This window comes from Prunus persica, chromosome G1 (genome assembly GCF_000346465.2).
Source record: "Prunus persica cultivar Lovell chromosome G1, Prunus_persica_NCBIv2, whole genome shotgun sequence".
Classification (NCBI taxonomy): Eukaryota; Viridiplantae; Streptophyta; class Magnoliopsida; order Rosales; family Rosaceae; genus Prunus; species Prunus persica.
This window is the reverse complement of record NC_034009.1, coordinates 13,656,324-13,667,106: the sequence shown is the minus strand read 5'-3', so window position 1 is coordinate 13,667,106 and position 10,783 is coordinate 13,656,324. Positions and strand designations below refer to the sequence as shown.

The 10,783-nt window shown below is 37.5% G+C and overlaps 2 protein-coding genes across 2 annotated transcripts; one reads left to right on the top strand and one right to left on the bottom strand.

Annotated features, from left to right (window-relative positions):
* On the top strand, positions 2,281–6,133 carry LOC18787819 (zinc finger MYM-type protein 1). Its single transcript, XM_007221224.2, has 2 exons — positions 2,281–2,681; positions 3,775–6,133. Exons 1-2 carry the CDS (start codon positions 2,281–2,283, stop codon positions 6,131–6,133), a joined length of 2,760 nt encoding a protein of 919 aa, XP_007221286.2.
* On the bottom strand, positions 8,713–9,831 carry LOC18787854 (F-box/kelch-repeat protein At3g06240). Its single transcript, XM_020554181.1, has one exon. It carries the CDS (start codon positions 9,829–9,831, stop codon positions 8,713–8,715), a length of 1,119 nt encoding a protein of 372 aa, XP_020409770.1.

Genomic DNA, 10,783 nt, shown 5'->3' with positions numbered 1-10,783 from the left:
AGTTTCCTTACAAAAATATATGAGTATAGCCATTTATTCATCAGTGAGCATTTACAATCAAGACAGAGAAACCTATCTGCAATTGTAGGAAAAAAAAAATAAAACAAAACTTGGGGTTGCAGAATTTGGACTTGTAAAATCTCTCAATTTCCTTGTCATTGTAGACCAAGCTATGCAACGTTCAGATTACAGAATGTAAATATACTGCTTCAGAATCCAGTGTCACCTGAGCGACCCCTTGTGTGTAAGTATACTGCTACAGAATCCAGTGTCACCTGTATTGAAGTAGAACTTTTCCTGGTAGCCTGCAGCAGAAAAATAGTGGCTTTTATCATAATTAAAAGATGAGATCAAATAAGAGGAACATTATGCAACTTGAAAGAAACTAACTGAGTTGTAATGGGCATTATTTGCCTCTTCAAAGAAACTAACTGGTATTACCACACCCAACTCTTTTGCAAGTTTTTGCATCCTACAAAGCAAGCAATAAAATACATAAGTATTACTGCCAAAAAAGTGTTCCCAAGTCAATTAAGAACCTTTTTTTTTTTCCTCCATTTTTCTTTTTAAAGGTTCTCCTAGTATGTTACTAGCACAATGCAGAATCCAGGATGAGGACAGCTAGGAAGATCAAACCAAAATTGAAAAGCTATTGCCCAATGCTTTCACCTAAGTATTGTTGGATGATCTTTGTAAGGCTTTGCTCGCTGAAAGAAGTCCTCCTTTTGTGCCTGACAGAAGTAATGTCCCTCAAAAAGTTCCTGCAACAATCCAGCACCAATAAAAAGAAAAGACCACATATAAACTATCACAATTTGCATTCAATCACAAGTGTTATGATCTTTATAATTCAAATATTATCACATTCAGTGACATTATAGCCACCCAGTACCCACGAACTACATGCTAGCAAGACCCAACTAATTACACTAATCAATTTTTACAACAAATTGCAGATTCAAGAAACAAAAACTAAGAACCTGTACAACAATTTTTACAACAAAATTACTCTAAAAATTGGGTATGTACCTCAATCTTCAACCTCTCTGTCAGATAGGCTTTTGGAGAAGAATAGACAAGTGAACCTCTCCATTCTTCAACCCACCCAATCGCCCAGGACTGCAAATTTCATTCTTTTTTAGAAAACTCTTAACTCTCACCAACAACAGTGGAGGATGGGGATGGATAAATTTAGTGGAGGAAGGGAGGCAATGAGAGAAGCAAAGTAGAGAATACCGGGGGACTCCAACTCTCAGCCACGTTCTAGTGATTCCCTTATTAGAGTGCAGCAACAATGGAGGAAGGGAGTGTTGTGGAGACGCGAGGAAGAATTGAGAACGACGTGAGGCCATTTGCTAGGGACGTTAGGGTTTTTTAATTTGATTTTTAATTTTTAATGTTTTTGTTTTTTTAAGGATTATTGAAAAAAGAAAAAGAAAAAATAGAATATATATGGCAACATTCATTAATTGACATTGCAAGACACATCAGCTGCTACATAAGGTGGTCAGCTAAAGTGATCAATATTGTGTGTCTAAATAGCATTACTCAATAAATAATATACTAGCCGGGCCCATTGGTGATGCCCATTTTGGTTGTTTTCAGCTCTTCGGTTAAGCTTGGCTTGAATCTTCAAGCTCAAACCTTGAGACGCTTCTCCGATCTTAGCCAGGTACCGCAATTACAGCGATTCGATCAATGAGGAGAATTAAACGACGCCACCGCCACCGACCAACCAACAATAACAGACCTCCAAAACAAGAAGACGATGATGAAGAAGAAGAAGAGCATGATCAGAAACCCTACATTCTTCAATTGCCAGTCCACATAATAACAGAGATCTTCTGCAAAATCCCAACAAAAACTCTCATCCAATGCAAGCGCGTGTGTAAATCTTGGCGTTGTTGGTTCTCAGACGCTCAATTCACCAGAGAACTATTTTCACGAACACCCGCTTCCCTCTGGGTCACTGGCCACTTCTTGGTCGACCTCGACAGGATCGGGAGCCAAAGCGACGTCGTGTTGCAGCTTTTTAGTAATCTCAGAGCTCTTTGTATGACCGTTGTAGGCTCGTGCAATGGCTTCCTCTGTCACTACGATTTCAATTCTGACTTTACCCGTCATCTTCACATCTCCGATCCTGTTACCTGTACGTTTTTCTCTCTCCCAATACCTTCAAATCGTGATAATGGAGACTGTTATGGTTTTGGGTTCAGCCCCATTAGTGATGTTTATAAGCTAGTTCGGGTTTCGTCTCTAGGCGGAGAGCCTGACCAAGTAATGGTTTTGACTGTTGGCTCTGGAATTTGGAGAAACATTGGGCACCCTGGCTACTCATTTTATAGGGTAAATCCTCGTCATGGGATTTATCTCAATGGGGTTCTTCATTGGATTGGTCGCAGTTGTAGGGACAGGTCCCGGCGTTTGATATGTGTCTTTGATGTTGAAAGTGAGCGGTTCCAAGAGTTACCACTACCGCTTTCTTCTCAAAATCTGCGAAGAACATATTTTAAGCTCGGAATATTAAAAGGTTGGCTCTCTGTAATTCATAAAGTAAATGATGTTATCAGTGTTTGGGTGATGAAGGATTACGGGGTGAAGGAGTCTTGGACTAAAGAGCATGAGTTTAAAGAACCAGTTGGTTCTTTTGTCACTTCAACAATGAAATTTACTGACCAAGGGTAAGTCTTGGGGTTACATCATAATCAATTGATGGCTTATACTCTCGCAACAACGAGCCTTGTGAGGGTTCAGGTTGATGGATTACCTTCAACGATTTGGGAGGCGTGGGAACTTGTTTCGAGCTTTGTTTTGCTTAAGGATTTCGCTGGAGGGTTACAGCTTGAAGGTACCATATGTCAATCAGGGACGGAGCTACAGTGGGGTCAATGGGGTCAAACGACCCTATGGACTCCAAGAATTCAAGGTAGAAGGTCCCTTTGATTTGGTGTGTGACCCCATGGGCTGAAGAAGAGGAGTTGCATAAGAGTGAGGAAGAAGAAGGTGAACAGGTTCTGTTTTTTTTTTATAAAAGAAGCTGGCCAAAACGGCGTCGTTTTGGCCCAGCTTTTAATTTTTTTTAAAAAAACCGGCTGGCCAAAATGGCGTCGTTTTGGGCCAGCGAATTTTTTTTTAAAATGCGCTGGCCAAAACGCAGTCGTTTTGGACCAGCAGCAGCTTATTTTTTTTTAAAGACCTGGCCAAAACGACGTCCTTTTGGTCCAGGCCTTTGAAAAAAAAAATAAAACAGATTGTAAAGGGAACAGAACAGCCAGCCTCCCTTCGTGAAAAATCCCCACCCTCAGCCAGCCTTAGACCTCCAAAACCCCCATTTCCTAAACCCTCAAACCTAAATCCCCAACCTCCACCCCCCACAACTCCTCCATTGCCGCCACTACCAGCAGCGCCGCCACTTCCAAAAGCTTGCCTCCGCTTCCACCACCTCACAAATTCACAATTCAAGGTAAATACTAACTCTAAACCTAAATTACATTGTTTTGATTTATTGTATGTTTCATTTATGAATTTGTTGTGGTTAATGGTATAAATTTGGTGTTCTATTTAATTGATTTTAGTTATTATTTTGATTTATTGAATGTTTCATTTATGAATTTTTTGTGGTTAATTGGTATAAATTTGGTGTTCTCTTTAATTGATTTTAGTTATTGTTTTGATTTATTGAATGTTTCATGTATGAATTTTTTGTGGTTAATTGGTATAAATTTGGTGTGCTCTTTAATTGATTTTAGTTATTGTTTTGATTAATTTATGTAGCATTATGGAAAGATTTTTTAAGAGAAAGTCATCATTGGGTAGTTCGGATAGTATGGGTAGTTCAAGAACTTCATGTTCAAGACAAAGTGAGTTAGATGAGGTTTTGGCTAATCTTCAGGCAGACCCGGGACTAAGAATTCGCATGATGGAGTATGATACTAATATTAGAGATGAGGTTCGAAGAGCATATCTACAAAAAGGGCCTTGTCAACCAAGAGGTCATTCTTTCCCACAAAGTAATATCTCAGGAATTAATCGACGCTTCATTCCCCAATGGTTTGATGAATTTGATTGGTTGGAGTATAGTGTATCTAAAGATGCTGCATTTTGTCTTTATTGCTATCTCTTTAAATCCAATTTTGAACAAGTGGGTAGTGAAGCCTTCACTGGAGTAGGGTTTAAGAATTGGAAGAAAGGGAGAGAAAGAATAAAGGTGCATGTTGGACCGGTTGGTAGTGTTCATAATAAAGCTAGAGAAGCTACTACAAATTTGATGAATCAAAATACACATATTGAAACGGCTGTGAGCAAACACTCCGAACAAGCTCGTGTGGCATATCGAAGATGCTTAATTGCATCAATCAAGTGCACTAAGTTTCTATTGAGACAAGGTCTTTCTTTTCGTGGAAATGATGAAAGTGCCACTTCAAGCAATAGGGGAAATTACTTGGAGCTATTGCAATTCCTTGCGGACAATGATGAGAAAGTTAAAGAAGTTGTGTTGGAAAATGCTCCGGGGAATCTCAAGTTAGTAGCTCCAAGTATTCAAAAAGATATTGTCAATGCATGTGCGGGGGAAACACTTGATGTTATCATGAGTGGTTTAAAAGATAGATTCTTTTCTATATTGGTGGATGAAGCACGTGATATTTTGGTGAAAGAGCAAATGGCTATGGTGTTGCGTTATGTGGACGACTCCGGGCATGTAATTGAAAGGTTTGTGGGGATTCAACATGTTACCGACACCACTTCAAGTTCACTAAAGGATGCCATTGACATATTCTTTTCTTCCAATGGTTTGAGCTTTTCTAAGTTACGAGGACAAGGTTATGATGGAGCTAGCAATATGAGAGGTGAGTTGAATGGCCTTAAAACAAAGATTTTGAGAGAACAACCTTGTGCATACTATGTTCATTGCTTTGCTCATCAACTTCAACTAGCACTTGTTGCCGTAGCAAAGAAGAATATTGATATTGCCTCTTTCTTCACAACCACTAATAGTGTGGTTAACCATGTTGGAGCATCTTGTAAGCGGCGTGATGCACTTAGAGCACAACTTCAAGAAGAGCTTGTGGTAGCTTTTGAAAATGATTGTCTTATCACGGGGCGAGGTTTGCATCAAGAAACAAGTCTCAAACGTGCCGGTGACACACGATGGAGCTCACATTACGGTACCATTATTAGCATCATTTCTATGTTTTCATCTGTGATTCATGTGCTTCAAATGATTATTGATGATAATCCCAATGATAGTGCCGGTGAAGCAAATAAGATTCAAAGGGAAATGCTTACTTTTCAGTTTGTGTTTCACTTATTCTTAATGAAAGCTATATTGGGACTCACAAATGATGTGTCACAAGCATTGCAAAAGAAAGATCAAGAAATTGTGAATGCAATGGCTTTGGTGAAATCATGCAAGGAAAAGCTACATTGGATGAGGAATAATGGGTTTGATGCATTGGTTGAAGAGGTGTCTTCATTTTGTGACAAACATCATATTGATGTTCCTAACATGGATGAGGCATTCGTACTTCCAGGGAGGTCAAGGCGTAATGCTCCAATAAAGACAAATCGTCATCATTATCGTGTGGAGCTCTTTATTTATGTCATTGATGAGCAACTTACGGAGTTGGATGATCGTTTTAATGAGGTAAATACTGAGTTGCTTATTTGTTTGGCATGCTTGAGTCCGAATGATTCATTTGTAGCTTTTGATAAACAAAAGCTACTTCGTCTTGCTCAATTTTATCCTCAAGACTTTTCGGATGGGGATCTTTTGGCACTTGAAGATCAACTTGAGCTTTATATTCATTATGTGTGTTCGAGTAGTGATTTCTCTAACTTGCAAGGGATTGGTGATCTTGCAAAAAAAATGGTGGAGACAAGGATGCATCGAGCATTCAATTATGTGTATTTGCTTATTACATTGGCTCTAGTTTTACCGGTTGCTACTACTTCAGTCGAGAGGGCATTTTCCGTCATGAATATTATCAAAGGTCCACTTCGGAACAAAATGGGAGATCAGTGGTTGAATGATAGCTTACTTGTTTACGTTGAGAAGGATGTTTTTGATTGTATTGAAAATGAAGCTATAATGCTACGTTTTCAAAATATGAAACCTCGTCGTGGCCAATTGTAATTTGTAATGTTGTTTTTTACATGAATTATCAATGAATGTACTATAGTTTCATTTTCAATGTTATTTTCATCTTTAAAAAAAAAAAATTGAACTTTACACTATGACCCTACGAGATAAGATTTCTGTATCCGTCCCTGATGTCAATCATAAGCATTTTGTATTTCTTGCTCTGTGGAATATGAACTTTTCAAAGTCATGTTTTATTAACAGTAGTGATAGAATGTCTAGTTGGTGTAGTTTTGATTAGTTTTTTCCGTTTAGTTGCACATAACCCCTTGTGTTATTTTGGATCCATCCAATTACTGTTTTGTCAGCTGTTACTGAGAAATGGCTTAACATTCTAACTTGCGACACTTGTTATTCTAGATAGGAAAGCTGCAGTGTTATAATTAATTTTGCCTTCTTAAGCTAGATGTAGTTTGTCGAGTGGAGAAGAGAGTAGTATTTTGGAATTGTGATGCGGACATCATTAGTTAGTTTCCTTATTTATTAGTTTTTCTAGATTTTTTAGTTTTCAGATTTTACTAGGATTTGAGTTTCCAGATTTTAGTAAGATTTGATGGGGTGTATTCAATTGAGATTTTGATAGATTGTTTTGAAGCTTAAAAATCCAGTGGTATACAATTAGGATTTTTAAGTCATCAATAAAAATACGTAAGTATTCAATTATGATTTTTAAGTAGTCAATAAAAGTATTGTGGTATTAAAAAACCCTTTTTACAAGTTTAAATGAAATAACTCTCGGAGCGGTGTGTCTTTGTACAAGTTTATTTTTAATAAGAAAGAAATAAGAAAGAAAGTGGAAGAGGAAAGAGAAATAGAGAGAAATAAGAGAGAACAAGGGAAAAGAAAAAATAAAGAGGAAAGAGAAGGAAAGAATCGGAGAGAGGGAAGAGGAGAGGGAGAAGAGGAAGAAAATCAGTGAGAGAAAAGGGGAGGGAAGAAAAAAGATAAATGAGAAACATAAAAAAAGTTTTGGGCTGCAGAGGCTTGGAGATGTGATGGGCAAAATGCTTTGGGTAGAGCAAATGGCAAAAACAAAGAAGTAAAATAACCATACTAACCCACCAAACGCACATGACCACTTCGGAAGGAGAGATTTGCTATTTGTGTGGCAGGTTACAATATTATATTGAAAAATTACTTTCTTTTTTTTTAGATGTCAGCCATAATAATTTGTGATATTTAGGTATTGAATATGAATTATATTTTTAAATATATATAAGTATATAGCTATGGGCCAATATTATATTTTGTATAATACATATACATATACATATATATATATATATATATATAATTTCAGGCTCCTTTAGTTGGAGGCCCATGGCCGTCGCCCTCCTTGTTCATGCCTCAGGGCCGGTCTTGAGTTTATTTTTAGGATATAAGAGTTATAAGGACTTATCTCGTAATAATTCTAAAAGTAAAAAGACAAACTATTTCTGAGGAAGATGCTTTAGGATATGATGTTGGGGTATATATTTTGAGCTTGCCCCTTTGTTTACATGTAACATGTATTATGCTGTTGTTTAGGCTTCAATGATTGATTATTGCCTCCCATTTTATAACTCCGGTCTCACTTTACCTCATTTAACATCACCTAACACCCATGAACTTTATCTTTGTATCCTTTAAATTTACTTTATTTGAGCATAAATTATATTACTCAATTAGTACTAGGTAGCTACCCTAAAATTAATTAATTATACTTTATTGAGATTATATTTATGTCCCCGTTTATTGGGGATTCTTAAAATATGAAGGACACTTTGCGGGGTTCACTAAGTTTTCTATTTCAATGAACCAAAGTGTCAATTTGATTTTGATTTTGATTTTTAGAGAAAAACAATAATTGTACTCATAAATTATAGGCACAAAAACCATAAGACACAAGTACCAGTACAAATACCCCAAAAGGTTAATACAAGGAAGGATGGAATGGAAACAATGCAATTCATGTCGTACCTCACGACCAATTCCCTCTCAAATATTGTCAGAATTCATCACGGGTGCAAAGTATTACCTTCCTAGCAGAAATTAAGCAAGAAATGCACACAAATTTCAAGCATTCTTGTCTGTCACTGTTAACATATTTTAAATCCAAAAAACTTTCACTAATATATTACAAAGCGAAACAGAAATTTGTTAAAGTAGAAGAGCTAATTAGAAAGAGTGGACAAGGAATCCACAATCTGAAGGGAAAAGAGAAAATACAATAAAAGACCACTCAAAAAACAGGTAAGAGAGAAAGCTCTAAATTCGGAAAATCTAGTCTCACTTGGCAGCTGCTAACAAATCCAGCGTCAAATGTTCCAGAAAACTTCCCACAATCTCAAACTTGGTGCTCAGAAACTCAAAACACCCCTTTGGAATAGCCCAACGAACTTTCATCTCCCTAAACAATTTCCACCATAATTTCAAATTACAAGGTCCAAACTAACGTTTGTTACAAGCTTCTTTTTTGGAAATTAAAAGATGAAGTTTTATTGCACTTTCGACCAAAAGAAGTTCAAATTCCACAGAGCAGGAAATACAAAATGCTTAGGATGATAGACATATGGTACCTTCAAGCTGTAACCCTATGGTGATCTATCCTCAAGCGAAACAAAGCTCAGAACAAGGTCCCATGCCTCCGAAATCGTTAAAGGTAGTCCATCAACCTCAACCCTCACAAGGCCAGTTCTTGCGAGAGTGTAAGCCTGCATTGAATGATCATCATAATTTAACCCCAAGACTTGCCCTTCCTCAGTAAATTTCAATATTGAAGTGCCAAAAGAACCAACTGGGTCTTTAAACTCATGCTCTTTAGTCCAAGATTCCTTCATCACCCAAACACTGATATCGCCATTCAAGTTAAGAATTACAGAGAGCCAACCATTTAATACTCCGAGCTTAAAATAAGTTTTATCCAGATCATAAAAAGGAGGCGGTAGTGGTAACTCTTGGAACTGCTCTGTTTCAACGTGAAAGGCACATACCAAACGCCGAGAGCTGTCCCCACAAGTGCGACCAATCCAATGAAGAAAACCTTTGTGATAAATCCCATGACAAGGAGTTATGCCACTAAAAGAGTAGGCAGGGTGCCCAATGTTTCTCCAAATCCCAGAGCCAACAGTCAAAACCATTACTTGTTTAGGCACTATCCGAACTAGTTTATAAACACGACTGACGGGACCGAACCCAAAACCATAACAGTCTCCAAGTGTACCAAGCTCTGAAGGTGTTGGAAGAGGTAAAAGCTCACCAGTAACGGGATTGAATATGTGAAGATGATGTCTCGAGTAGTGACAGAGGAAGCCATTGCACGAGCCTACCATGGTAGTTCTAGTTCGGAGACTTATTTCACTGGAAAGCTTCAAGGCGACGACGTTTGGGTTCCAGGTCCCGTCGAGGTCGACCAAGAAGTGGCCCCACTGCCAGCGGAAGCCAGTAACCAAGAGGCAAGCGGGTGTTCGTGAAAATAGTTCTCTGGTGAATTCAGGGTCTGAGAGACAACGCCGCCAAGACTTGCACACACGCTTGCATTGGATGAGAGTTTTTGTTGGGATTTTGCAGAAAATCTCCAGTATTATGTGGTCTGACAATTGCAGAATGTAGGGTCTCTGATCATGCTCTTCCTCTTCATCGTCGTCTTCTTGTTTTGGGGTTCTGCTTCTGTTGGTTGCTGGGTGGCGGAAGCATTGTATAATTCTCTTCATATTTTTTCCCACTCAACACTTTGACACGCCAAACAGAGAATGCGGAAGGTGGTGCAAGTACCCGTGTGCGTATCTTGTAGCCCTGTTATGTAGTTTGTTTTGTTTCCTGTTTATCCCTTCGTCTTTTTTTGGTTTGTTCATCTACTTACTCTTTTTTGGTCAATAATTCATCTACTTACTAAAAATAAAAAAAAGAAACAAATTTTATTTACAAGAATGTTAACTTCCTTCACATCTTGCCTTTTTTTATTCCTCATTAATGTTAACTTCCTTCACATCTTGCCTTTTTTTATTCCTCATTTTATGCCATATGCGTGGCATAAAGTGAAACGAAAATACAGAAGGGGGAAGACAAGATTGAGGAGGAAGCAGGAAGCTCGTGGGAGCTTTTATACGTTTTCTCTTTCTATTTTTCATGTAGAAATAAAAATATAATAACATTTAATATTAACTACAAATAGCATGGTGCCACATTTTTTTTTATTCCCTACCAAAAAACATCATGTATTAAGGGTGAAACTCTGTGTACTACAGTGTATTTGAATGAGGTAAAATAACTCGGGATTTTCACAAAAGGTGGGATTTAAAGCATGGAAAAGGGAAAATTCAACGTTTGGAAAAATCAACTCAGGATTTGCCAAATTATACGCAGAAAATACCATATTGTTGAAGACAAAAAAATGTTGTTACTTCTAATTAAATTCTAATTCTCTTATGAGTATCTAAACATGTGAAATTGTAATTTCTGTAATTTCTTACATTCCACATACATGACATTCAAACACTGAAATGTGCAACTGACGGAATTTTAAATGATGTAATTGGAATTCCCATCATTTACAGTTTCTATGGAAATTAGAACTACTTCATCCAACACACTGTCAAGGTACTAAAATGAAAATTACCCTATTAGATAATTCATAAGAAATTGGGTATTTTTATAAAAGAAAAG

Bases quoted from the DNA above. Each gene is read 5' to 3' on its own strand.
- LOC18787819 (XM_007221224.2), top strand. From the start codon at position 2,281: ATGGTTTTGACTGTTGGCTCTGGAATTTGGAGAAACATTGGGCACCCT. The intron at 2,682-3,774 runs GTAAGTCTTGGG...TAATTTATGTAG, and splicing joins ATGAAATTTACTGACCAAGG to CATTATGGAAAGATTTTTTA.
- LOC18787854 (XM_020554181.1), bottom strand. From the start codon at position 9,831: ATGAAGAGAATTATACAATGCTTCCGCCACCCAGCAACCAACAGAAGC.